Source organism: Sander lucioperca, chromosome 22 (genome assembly GCF_008315115.2).
Source record: "Sander lucioperca isolate FBNREF2018 chromosome 22, SLUC_FBN_1.2, whole genome shotgun sequence".
Lineage (NCBI taxonomy): Eukaryota > Metazoa > Chordata > Actinopteri > Perciformes > Percidae > Sander > Sander lucioperca.
The window spans coordinates 17,221,509-17,234,989 of record NC_050194.1 but is presented as its reverse complement, the minus strand read 5'-3'; the positions used below and the strand labels follow the sequence as shown (position 1 = coordinate 17,234,989).

Genomic DNA, 13,481 nt, shown 5'->3' with positions numbered 1-13,481 from the left:
CATTTTTCGACAAAATCCTTGATATTCCCTTAAATATTAATTTTATAATTACAATAATTATCTTTTCAACTACTGGATTTGTTAGTTTAAGACTCGAAGAAGCTAAGATTGCAAAAAGGACAATAAGTGCATTAACGTTATGCCAGAAAAAATAGTTGCTCAGCCTCAAATACAGTATGTAAACCAGACCTCTAACGTTACATAGAAAAGAGTGGCACTTAAAGCTTAGACCATTTTCAGAAAACTACACATATTCAGCATCCATGAGGTCTAATTATATTGTTCTCTTTTGCAGACTCTGCTATGTGAAGCTAAAGCTGCTACTGATAGCTATAGAGTACAAGTCTGATCAAAGGGAATGCAGGTAAGTGGATGTGCTCACAGTGGATTATTGAATCCATTAAAATTCATGGATGCAAAAAACCTTAAATATGCAGGTGTGTTTGCTGTCAGTATTTGCTTTCAGTGATGACACTACTTTGAATCAGCATCTCTGTTTGACTGCAAACATAAGCTGCTTTACAAAACATGCAAAATTGATGTCTAAATTGGTTTGTTCACAAACATAACGGGTTTCTGATTACATCCTGACAAATTAATGGGGAAGGTGGCAGTTGGTCTCTTTAAACACAGTTGAAGCCTTGTTTTAGTGGTTTCTCTAATGCACTGCTCATTTTATACCATTGGAAGTGTCACTGCTATCTGCTTTCATTAACTTAATATAATGAACAGAGGCTATCGTGCCAAATGAGTTGTGAAAACTAATCCTGCCAGCCAGCATGTGACACTGCCAGTGATTAGTGCAAAGCCTAGCAAATTCTGTGATATAACTTTCTGCTGTGACATCTTTGGTCTATAAATCCTCGCAGCACCCTGATAAACCCTGGAAACCATATGAAAATGCAGGAGGGGACATTGGGCTTCTTCATTGCCAGCGATGCCAAAGAAGTAAAGAGGTGAGTGACCTGAGATCCAATGGTGTCTAAAAGTAAAACTGCTCTGATAGAGCCTCCGCCATGCTGTAGTAAAAAGGGCAAAGATAACTTTCCCAAATTTCATTACAACGTAGACAATTCATAGGAGGGCTGTATAATTTCCTTCCAGGTAGGTTAGGCTACGTGCTGACAGTGCTTACAATATGATAGTTAGCTTAACTTGTTGCTAGCAAGTTGTTGGCTGGTGATGTTATAGACAAGTGTATGTTCAGAATCAGAAAATGATTCATTGCCAAGTAAGTAACACTTCAATTTGCCTTGGTGGATGGTGCATACATAATCGCAGCATAATCATCAGTGACAAGCTCCACCTGGGCAGACAGGGAAACCAACCTGTGCTAACTGACGTAAAAAGCGTCACTAACTGTGTGCTGGATTTAAATTATTAGGCTTGTTCGAGATGAGCCAGATCTGCGCAGAATCGATCACCGGCGATCGCCGCCCAATGCATGCCGGTTAGATTTGTGTCCGACTTATGGCGCGTTCATGCCACCTCGGAATGACAGTGACCACCCCCGTGGTTACGTTGTTTTTCCGACTGGCAGCGTTCACATGGTCGGGATGCGTGTTCTTCTTCTTCTGTTATATTGGCATTTGGGATAACAACTTGTTGCATGACTGCCACCAACGGTTGACCGTAGCCTAGAGCATCAGGTGTGTGAAAACATGGAGGCCACAATAACAAAAGATTTTTAAAAATTTGCTGTTTTCTTATGTGAGCATACAAACAGCACATGGACAGGTGTTTGTTTGTGTTATCTGCAGGACAAAGGACGGGAAAGGACACGGATTAGGTGTTTTCTTTTATACATGGGCCTATTTATGAATACTTTTAAACATATGTCTGTGTATGTTTCTTGGCAGAGGCATTTGTCCACAATAAACAGTTTATTGTCATTAAAATATGTTCAGTGAACCAAACCATGTCGCCTACATCAAACGTAAGTTGTCAACAACGCGTCACCAACTGGGAAACTCGTTTAGCAAAATCCAGCCTGAGTTTCCCACCTCTGATTCCGACAGGAAGTGCCGTGAAAAATGTTTTTCCGATGTCTATGAACGCAGCATTAATCCTGACTTGCTTGGTCTGATAACATTTTATTAAATCGGAGTCGGACCACAGTGTTTCTGTCACTTCCTGTTCAGCCTGAAGGCTGCTGGAATCGGCTGGAAACTGTCCGACTTGACAGCGGATTTTTGTCCCCGCCCCCACCTGCTCCCGCCGGCGACTTTGGTTCACTGAACATATTTCAATAACAATAAACTTTATTGTGGACAAATGCCTCTGCCAAGAAACATACACAGACATAACATGTTTCAAATTATTCATAAATAGGCCCATGTATAAAAAACAACACCTTATCCGTGTCCTTTCCCGTTCGTTGTCCTGCAGATAACACAAACAAACACCTGTCCATGTGCTGTTTCTATGCTCTTATAAGAAAACTTTTTTTTATTGTGGCCTCCATGTTTTCACACACCTGATGCTCTAGGCTACGGCCAACTGTTGGTGGCAGTCATGCTACAAGTTGTTATGCCAAACGCCAATATAACAAGAAGAAGAACACGCATCCCGGCCATGTGAACGCTGGTAGTCGGAAAAACAACGTAACCACGGGGGCAGTCCCTGTTATTCTCTGGTGGCATGAACGCAGCATAAGGGTGGGAAAGTCTCCCCAGACACTGAGATTGTATTACTTGCATAAGCAGCAAATGCACTTTCATCAGTGGGTCCTATGCTCAATCACCTTTTTTTTTTTTTTTACTCACTCTTTGATGATGAAGTAGCCGAGGAGGCTTGTTTGGTTAGGCCAGTGCTTGCAACATGCTAGATAGCTTAACATGTTTTACTTTTGATACATGCCTAAAATTCTTGCCTGACTTGTTTTTGAAAACCAGGGAATAGAAATGATAAATCAATCTGATTCTTTCTGATGAAATGCTTATTTTAACAGTATTTCTGTAAGCATCAAATACTACTAAAACATTCTGTTCCAGAGTGATTACATGCAAACTGAAACAACTTGTTGCAGCGTAGTGAAAGTACAATGTCTGTAAATACTTTATTTCAGCATGTTGGACATCGATTTACTAGGAATTCTTGTTTCTATTCCACAGAGCGCTGTTTTACTGTAAAGCCTGCCATGATGACATTACTGATCCCAAAAGGATAAAGAAATGTGGATGCAAGAAATGTAAGTGACTGCATATAAAAACACACACACACACACAAACAATAAATATATATATATATATATAAAGTTTGTTTGACTTCAGTGCCTTTTCTTCACAGCACTGAGTTAGTATCAATCTAGCACTGTGATGGGGTATTTACACGACCTACATAGCCATGTGTCCAAACCAATTAGTTCTTCCATTAATTATTCACTTTCTTGTAACTTGTGCATGAAGAAAGGTCATCGTATTTCTTTCTGCAGCCAAAACAAACAGGTGCACAGTTTCCCTGGTAAAACTACACGTTTGGGCCTCTGTATAACATAAACACCTGCCCTTATTAATTAGTCAGTTTACCCAAATTACAAAACACAGCTTTCTGCTGGTATCTATTTCTGCAGATAGTTTTGGTTTCATGTGCTGAGGTTTTTCTTCTTTGAAATCTGCTTTTGTGTGATTTGGGTAAACTGATTCTTTAAGTATTCTTTATATTCTTTCTTTGTGGTTGCTCAGGGTCAGAGGGAGAGAGAGATTATTATTTAGCATATTCTCTTTTCGATGTGATTCCCACCTATTATAGATACACACAGAGAAGTGAGAAATCAAGCTATAACCTGCCTCTGTGAATGTTTGCTATGTCTTCTTTTGTATAATACGTAGCTGTCTGCACTGTTCGAGTTCATTGATAACTTTGTGACGTTAACAGGCATTAAGAGAGACTGTTAACACCACAGGTACCTGGATGGATTGTTTGTTTCTAGACTTTAAAAACACCATGTGCCACTATGTTGCTCTTTCTCTATGATTTAATATAGTTTGTGTTGTCTTAACCTCTACAGCTAACACCTAATCTTAACATGTATTCTCTTCCTGCTGCTTGGGAATTTGACATACTTGCCTTAAAAAAAAAATCACTTTATAGTGATATATTGTGAGTAATGTGGATTCATTTTCCTCCCGAAAACACAGCCTGCTACCCCCCGATTGAAGCAAACTGTTTTAATGTATTTTGAATGTTGCATGTACAATGGTTGATGCTGCCTGGATCCCCCCAGTTGTCATGTGCATGTCACTTTCAAATTTAGAGAAACATTCCAAAAAATTAAAAACAAAAACAAATTGTATCATTATTATTAGAAAAGAATTGCAGTTTTTGAAAGAACCAGAAAGGCCAGGATAAACAGCTGAGAATGCAATGTCTAAAGTACAATTTTATTTAGTTATTGCAGCATCCCCCAAAATATTATTAACAGAGCATCAACAATTCTGTCATGCCTGCTTGAGGAAGTACTACTCCACATCACCACCAGATGTCCCCACAGTCCTTTGACAAACGCAACATCCCTGAAAGATGAGCAGAGCTAAAAAGCCACCAGGATGAAGAAGTGATGAACAATTTTCAATTTTAACTATTTTGATAAAAGGAATAAATCATTTGACAATTGACCAAAACAATGTAATTCACTGAGATGACTGCACAGTGCCTCTCAGCGCATCTGCTACCAGGGATGTTTTGGGCAGATAGCAAAGTTGTGGTGGGGTATGTGTTATTTAAGACTGTCAACCATGAATTTATTTATTTATACAAGTGTTGTTACTTGTCATTTTTATTTTTGTCTTTTCTGGATGCACTTACAGATCTATCTAAGTGCAGAAAACATTGTCCCATTTACTTTGACCTTTAGTTGGAGACATTTCTGTCAGTTTAAATCATCTGCTAGAATTAGAAACCAGTACAATTATTTAAGATTTTTAAACTTATGCTTAAATCACATAGTGGACATAAGGTTGTATCGGTGACGTTGAGGTAGGGGCTTTTAGGGGTGAAATCAGAGGGTCAAGAGGGAACTCGTTGGAATTATTGTCTCTTCTGCTACTAAAAAAAAAATCATAACCTTCCCTTTCCCCCACCCTCATGTCAAAATGTTACCCCCAAACCATGTGCCTTTAGGACCTCATGATATTTCCCCTACTCATCCCAGGAAAGACCCAAACTGAAAAAAACACACAAAATTCCTAATGTGACATTTGCACGCTGTCAAGACAAAGTTTACCTTGTGCATCCCAGCAGCAGCCTTCCTCTGTGCCCTGTCTTGCCTTTGTCCACTCTTCCTCCAGAACGACCCTCTACATTAACCTGCTCTTCCTCTCCTCTCGTCTGAACCCGTGACTGTAGCCAAGAAGGCTGCCTACAAGAAAATGAGACTGGCATGTTGTTTTGATTGCGGCCGCTCAGAGCGGGACTGCTCTTGCATGCCAGTTAATGTGCATTGTAACATGGACTCCCCTCAACGCGACATCCCACTCTCTGCTGTCTCTGTTAATGATTGCTCAGCCACTTTACGTGCCTGTAAGTTGTCGCCATGACATGTGCTCTTCAGTGTTTGTAACATGCACTGTGTTAACCGTGCAGTGTCTTCAGCTTGTGTGCTGTTTAGCTCTAGCAGCTGCGTCGTCACTGTCATAGATATACAGTAGATGTTGCTTTAGTGTTTTAGCTTTATGATTTTCAGTCTGCTCATTTTCTTCCCCCTGTGTTGCTACTTTTGGAGGTGACTTTTAGCTGTTGTGAAGCATGCCAGTGTGCTGTTTTGCTGGTGTTTTGTCAGAGAATGTGAATTCAAATGGACCTGTAGTTTAACATAACTCAACGGTCACTAATACAAAAGTCTAGAGTGTGAAAACTAATTTTCCCCTGAAAGATATTGTGCTTACCCCTCCAGTGACCTTGCCATCATGTTTACAAGACATTAAAGCCAAAGCCATAAAAAATGTACAGCTGTGCATCCCTGCCACAAATCTCGTTGCACACTCAAACTTGGGAACCCTGGCAGAGAATTTGAATGCATTTCTTCAAATTATTTGTTTTGATAGGAGTGTCCAAGGGCTCTAATGGTGTCACTGGAGAGTGTAACTTCATCTTTTAAAGGAAAAACCCAAATAACATCCATTTAATCCAATATTTCACGACTTTACCCTCCAGGAATGGGTGAACAGGATAGGATTTGAGATATTTGTATGTATAAACGCCACTGACAGTTAATTTAAATATAAAAAGAAAATGCGGTTTAGAGAGTGCCTAAAGGGATTTTCTGAGGGTAGCTTTACATATTGAGGTTAATGTACTGGTTTTACTAAATTAAGATCAAAAGCTTGGACAACCACTGAGAGTAAAATCTCAAAAACATATTCAGTACACAAACCAGGGCCCCGTTTTTTGCCAACGGAGAATTGTACAATACTATGAAGAGAATACAATGGAATAGAACTGGATTGTATTGGTTTGCAATAGGAATACAAGACAGTAGAATAGTGCTGGATCTTATTGGATTTCAGTAAATCAAACTGAGCTGAATTGAGCTGCATATACATTCTTAACTCAAGTGTAGAGGGCATGTTAAATTTTACTGATGTATCGCAGAAGGCATGAAAAATGTGTCTGAGTTTGCAGAGCGTTGATATAATTTGCTGGAAAACATTGCAGACTGTCATACTGTTTTAGTGAATGTCTCTTGATCAAAGACCATTCTGTGTATAGTTGAACGTCTCTGGGCGTTTCCACCCCTCAACATGTCTTCCATGGTTGTGTGCTGTAAGCATCGCCTGGCTAGCCGAGCTCCAGAGTTGCTGTTGACATGGTGCGGGAGGCGCGCGCAGCGAGGCCTTATACGGCCTGACATGGAAATTATGTTTGCATTTTCATTTTTGGAGTGCTACCGGTTGTCATGAAACTCAGCCTGACAGTTCCTAACCACCAGGCAGCTGAGTGCCCCCGCCCCTCTCCTCCCCTCTCGTTGTGGGACAGATGCTAGCCTGTTAGTCCTGTGACTCTGCTCGCGCCCTCCAATTGCAGGCGACAGATGCCAGGACCAGCAAGGTCCCTGTTTGAACATTGCTGTCACTGTCCTGCCTTAAGCTCAATGCATGACCTTTATTGTAAGCAAGGGGTTGAAATAAGGTACTAATGAGCATGTGTGGGACTCACGGCTCCAAAAAGTGACTCACAGAAAGTTCCACGCATCCGCGCAGGTTGTGTCAAGCAGTGCAGAGGAATGGGAAACAACTTTTGGGAAAGAGGAGAAAAAAATAAACACAATACTATAGACATAAGAACAAGAACACAGTCACATATTTTAAGTCTTGTTACATGCATACCTACCACCTAAATGTTAATGCAGGTCTGCATTTTAAGCATTTTTCATGTCCTAAAACATCTCGACATCCAAGTTAAAAACAGGCTAAATTTGGTTATTATATTTCAATGTGGGCTGTACTATAGACCTGCATCTCATTGAAATATAGTAATTTAATGCTGCTAAAACGTTATAGTCAATCAACAGAATCTGCAAATATTTTGATAATCGATTCATTTTTCAAGTACAAAACATAGTTTCAGCTTCTAAATTGTGATGATTATCTGTTTTTGTCTTAATATGGAAGTAAATCAATAATTTTGTGAGTTTGAATTGTGGTTCATACAAAACAAACATCAGGGGCTTGGGCTTTAGGAAATTGTAGCATTTTTTATTTACTATTCACTGACATTGTATAGACCAAACAAGTAATCATTAATTGAGAATAAAATCTTTGGTTTAAAAAAACTTATTTTTTAAACCAAATTTATCCTCAACATCTAAATATCTTTTGACTTGCAAATCACCAAATCAGTGCTAACTGTACACCCTCAAACACAACTGTTCTTATTCAGCAGGTGGCCACCTACAAACATCAACAGTGATCCACTATTTAAGCTCGCTGACCACATTGATGAAAAAGTCTTATTCCCAACTGCCCCGTGTTTTATTTCTCATTGCTTTGTCCATGTTGTCTTCAAGGCATCACTCTGTTTTACCGTGCCTTAAAGAGAAATATGTCAGCCTTCAGTTGTCATTTATAATTTGCTTTCATTACAACCTGTTCTTCCCTGTAACCTCTCATCTGTCTCTGCATTTTTCTCAGCTAAAAATAGCTATAATGGATATATCAAATCAAGTAAGTTTTGATTTCCATTCTCTCTTTTGTTTCTAACCCTTCCACCTGTGCATTCTCAGTTATCACTCAGTTGAACTGTCTCTAACTACCTGTATTTCACTGTTTGCTGCTCATTGCTATGTCCAGTCTATCATCATCATCCATGATTATATTTTATATGCAAAGCATTAGGAAATTGTCTCGAGTGGTTTGTGTTGGGTATCAGTTACAGCTCAGCAGTAGATGGTGCTCCTGCTTCACTGTGGGTGGGGATGAATACATTCGGTGTACAGCTGAAAATACAACATACAACATTTTTTTTAGTAAATGTGTGCAATAATTTATAATGGAGCATTATGTTGGAGAACAGACAGGAGGAATAAAAACACTTAAGGGTTAGTCTAATATTTTCTCAGTTCTCATCCAGCCATTAGAGGAGTGTGAACCATGTGGGACGTTCACTTCAACAGGATCTGTGATAGGTAGCAAATCTGCCACAACGTGTTGTCCTGGAGAATTGCTGTGTATGTTTGACATGGGGCAGATGAATAGTGGAGGTCTGGAGCAGGGAGGATAATCTGCTAGACAGCTGACTGTTGAAATAATCATCTCTATTCTCAAGTTTTAGCTCCTGGCCATTTTTTAAGAGTAAGGGGAACACTTTTCCTCTGCTTCCTTGTTTCCTATTTTATCATGTTATCATACCAGTTTTACCTCGACTAGAACACCAGTGGAGCTGTAAGCTTTCACACTCAAATAGCTGAGTGGATACTGAATTCATTCCTCTCTCAGTAGGCATAAAATGCACACAGAAGCTAGTGGTTGTTAATTCACGTTGTCACCTCCTTGTTCTTATGGCATAACAATCGGTGGAACACGTGAAAGCATATTTATTAATTCATGTTTATTATAAATATCAAAGTAAATGTCAAATCCAACATTTCATCGGTGGCTATATACGAAATGGTTAAGTGGTGTTTAATAAAAATGAGTTTTTTTAATTATTCAGCTATTAGCATTCTTGTGCCAGAAAGAGTTACCCCCAAAAAACAGTGATAATGCTTTAATTATGATAAGAGTCACAAGATGTTTTATTAACATACACATAGCAGGTCTTATTGAAGTCAGGTTAAATCAAATCCTATCTTGTGGTTAATGCGAAGAATTAAAGGGTTCGTTCACCCTAATCACAAAGCATGCATTTTAAGACTTCCCCCCTTCTGGTATCTAGTCATGCAGATTGTATTCAGTTTTATGCACCCACGCTTTGAATATCTGTCCCTGAGATTTATGCCTCTATCCAACACAATGGAGGTGAATTAAATTGTGTATGTGGTGCTCGCAACATAAAGAAACGGCATGTCTTTCCAAAAACAATGTCCTACTTACTCTGGATAATCTACAGAATATACTGTGAATGGTTGTCATAGTGACCATTTCTTTAGTAGAAAGTAGTTCCAATTAAAACTGTTGACTGTGGCCTGAGGATTATTCAAATGTAATGTTTCAAGGTTGTGTGTAACTGGACAAAATTGTATTCACCTGCTGTGTATTGAGTTGGAGTCACACATCTCAGACCACAAACTCAAAACCTCTACTCACAAAAGCAATCAACGTACTAGATACAAGGGGTGGGGGAGGAAGACATGTTCTTTGGGTGATTTGGGTGAATTGACCCTTTTAATAAAAAAAATTAAAAATCATCTATTAACTTTGCATTGTACAGATCCTGATTGTGACTCCTCTTCATTTAGCAGTAAACAACGGTCCCATAATCCAGTCGTCAACTTATCAATTCAAGTCAGCTAAACTGAACCACAACTCAGCCAGCGAGGTCTGTTGGGGGCCCCGTAGCGGAGTCACTGTTGTGTCGGTCCCGCTGGTAAACAACCGCAAGGGAAGCCTGCTGCCCCCTGCTGAGCCCTCTGTTCTGAGACTGAGCTTCATGGGCTCTGGGGACTTGGGCCAAGTGGGTCGGCTACCAGTGGTTGCAGAAGAGGCCAGCCGGCTCCACCGGGCACGTAGTCTTCCGGTGAAATACAGATACCACCCCAGTCACTCCAATAACGCCACGCTCAGTCACAGGCACTGTAAGGGCCACCTCCCCCCCCTGTCCTTAGCGTGTTTGGCAGGCCTGTACTCAACAACAGCACAACCAAAGCATGTGCTTGCCAGGCTGGAGTGGTTGCATGTGTAGCATTCCTTACTAATGACCCACTGTGTGCAGCTGTCAGCTGTGAAACATTAAATATTGAACAGGCCAAGCAAGATGTGAAGGGCCAGTGTGCTGGAGCATCCCTCTCCACTGGAAGCCCCTCGTAACTCAACATTTTCCATTACAGTGTCACTCTTAGACATGCTAGCAGTGCTTGAAATCCTGCGTTCATCTGCAGAGGAGCAGGATCAAGCTCTTTTAGTTTCTTTGTTGTTGACGGCTCAAACTATCATTAAAAGATACTCAATCGTATTTTCCATGACAAGCTATTCCCACTTAACGACGGCTGTTAAAATGCGATTAGCGTAGACACTTTTCTTGCCGCTTGTTTATTTTACCAGCAACTGCCACAGAGTAAAGTTGTTTTCTTCAGCTGTAATATTAGCTTGTAAAAATATTTGCCTGATTACTTTACTGGAGGGTAAAACTTTGTAATTTGTTTCCTATGAAGAGCTCAGTTTCGTGTAGTGATAAAGACGATGTCCAAGGGGCTTCTCAGCTGTACATAAATCACTCTGGCAAAAGGATCAACGTAATTATATGAGCCAAGGGCATCACTTCCAAAATGAAGAAAGACCAGCAATCAAGACTGAATTCAGTATTGGCACAAAGCATTATTATAAATAAGCCTTATTTATAATGCTGAATGCATGATGTTATAAGTTATTACTTTAGTTGAATCAGAATGTGAATGATTAGCATGGCCGAAAGAGGAGCTATCCAAATCCAGGTTTGAGGAAATTTGTACTAACAAAGAATTGAAAAAAATAAAGTATCCTAATACTCTTTGAGGTATTTGTGGTACTACATTATCTGGATTACAGCAGTTCTCTGGATTAGTGTTTATGGTAAATAAAACCTCACAGATTAGACTTTAGCGATTGGCATGATGGTTGATGATGGCACTATTGCATGTTTTCATATTCATACACAATCATGAAAATTAAGCGCTAATGTATGCTCTCGTCATCATGCAAACATTGAACTGTTTATCGTTGCACACAAGTTAAAGTGTCCTGTCCACTCCATCTTGTTCACCCATCATCTCTTTCCACTCTGTCTCTGTACCCGTAATATCTCTTTGAATTCACTGACCTCAAATTGTGCTGTGTTCTTTTGCTGTCACTGATTTATGTATATTTGAGTGTCTTCAAAAAATTTGCTCCCTCATACCGTTGCCTTTGGTTGCAGTTGAAGAGGACCAACAGTCGGCGTTGTCGCCTAAAAAAAAGCAACGTAACGGAGGCATGAGAAGTTCTCCAAACTCCTCACCCAAGATAATGAGGTAGGACAACAATGCTGACATTTCTGCTTTGTTTTTGTGTGTTGAGTTAGTATACATTTATTTTCAAAATGTGTTTATTAAGATTATTATTTAACTGGTAAATGTACCGCTCCATAACCAAATGTGTTAACAAACAGTTGCTTATATGTACATTTACCACACACGGAGCAACTTTAGCAAACGTTTAGAGTCGTGTATCTCTTCCACCAACAAATGTAAGTCCAATATTCATTCTCTTTTTAGCTCTGTTTTTGGTCTCTTCCAATTCCTGAGAATATCTTTAGCTTCATTATGTTCAGCAGATAGTTGCTAACTTTGTCTGTCGTTTGGTGCTGCGCAGGTAACGTACACTCGGTTTATCAGACTTCTGCCTTCTGTGGCTGGAAACAAGGTTGATGAGAACAGGGAGGGTGAACCAAAACAGTGAGCTGAAAGATGCAGATTTAGGTGGCAATTCTCTGTGGGTTCATCACACTTTGAGCAATTCTTTTTACATTGCACATGGTCACAAAACAATACCTGCTGACATATTGTTTCTATGATTTTTTTAAACTCAAATATCAAAAAAATATATTATGGGAAAACATCCTAAATAAAATGTCTGTGTGCTCCTTCCTTTCATGGCAAACAAGTCCGACTTTCAGAAGGGCTCTATGCCACAATGTTTTAAGTGACTCCCACCGACTGCAGCTCTTAAACAGGCCTGGCACTAATGACAGCGCCAGCCAGTCAGAGAGGCTCTAAAGGATAGATAGCCCAAGGCTATTCATCTATTGTTGGATCCCTCTGAGCTGTTTTCAGCACGTAAGGCCACAGATGATATGTATCATCACAATGAAAGATAAATTCAAATGCTACCTTGCTTTTATCTTGTCCCTTAAAATTAAATTGCCGCTTATTGATTTTGACTGGAGATTATACTGTTATTCAACAAGAAGCCATTACAGGGATGGTAATAGTCATTGTCATTAAGTGCCGTGTTACAAGGAAGCAAGGCAACAGGGAAGTCCTGCAGCCTGACGTATACAAAGTGGAATTGTACGGATGAAATTGAATTAAGACTGACAGATGACTTAATGTTCCCATTGCTAATATGGCTGCTATTCATTTGACATTTGGAAATTAAATCCACAAATGTCTGTATTGTTTGATGCTATGAAATATAGATCAGAAACATAGTACATTAGTCATAAAAGTGGCTTGGTATTGTATATAAAAGGAGTGTTTATTTGCATAATTTAACATTCTCCTTTTGATCTATGGCCTCTGTTTTTTCAGGTGGGCGTTTGCCCTTGTTAGATTTTTGATTTGGTTCAAAGTGGTGAATGGCTCCAGGTGATTTCTAGACTCTTGGGAAACAAAATCAGGCATTTCTAATGCTATAGCCATCAGCTAAATATCAGCCTACCAAACCAATCCATCTACTTGCCATGCTAATACACCATACGGTACAGGTGGATGTGTTATTTCATCTAGTGTGTCTGCTTCCTACACGCTGGAGAGGGATTCGCTGCAGTAGCCTTAGGGATACTTCATTGCAACAAGCCGAGAAAAAAAACATCTGGGTGTATAATGTATCAAATGTGTTTTTACAGGACCTGCGGTCTCAAGGCCTTTGTAAATAAGTAATGATCAGCAGATTGGCTGTGGGTTTTGAAGAGCAAGCCTTTGTCAGTTTGCATGATGGGGAAGATTTTCAAAGACTTTGCCTGCCCTCACTACTTGTGCAGTGTTACAGTCAGCTAGTGTAGTGATGCTGAAATAGAAAATTTACATAATATGCATGTTCAGCTTCTACTTTGTGTCTTTCTCAGCTGTCATTACACTCCTCTAGAAGACA

General features: G+C 39.7%; 1 protein-coding gene across 30 annotated transcripts in view; it reads left to right on the top strand.

Moving 5' to 3' along the window:
• The window catches only part of LOC116060962 (calcium-activated potassium channel subunit alpha-1), a 93,716-nt gene that overhangs the window by 61,020 nt on the left and 19,215 nt on the right, over positions 1-13,481 (top strand). For 9 of the 30 annotated variants that reach the window (XR_004896396.1, XM_035997698.1, XM_035997703.1 and 6 more), the window contains 7 exons: positions 296-364; positions 870-956; positions 3,114-3,190; positions 4,093-4,101; positions 5,347-5,520; positions 8,130-8,162; positions 11,548-11,641. Coding sequence is in view for 29 of the 30 variants with exons in the window: in XM_035997698.1 (XP_035853591.1) it covers positions 296-364; positions 870-956; positions 3,114-3,190; positions 4,093-4,101; positions 5,347-5,520; positions 8,130-8,162; positions 11,548-11,641 (543 nt within the window). In the remaining variant the exon portion in view is untranslated. The remainder of the gene's footprint in view (positions 1-295; positions 365-869; positions 957-3,113; positions 3,191-4,092; positions 4,102-5,346; positions 5,521-8,129; positions 8,163-11,547; positions 11,642-13,481) is intronic. The other 21 variants (XM_035997707.1, XM_035997708.1, XM_035997724.1 and 18 more) reach the window with 7 other exon arrangements.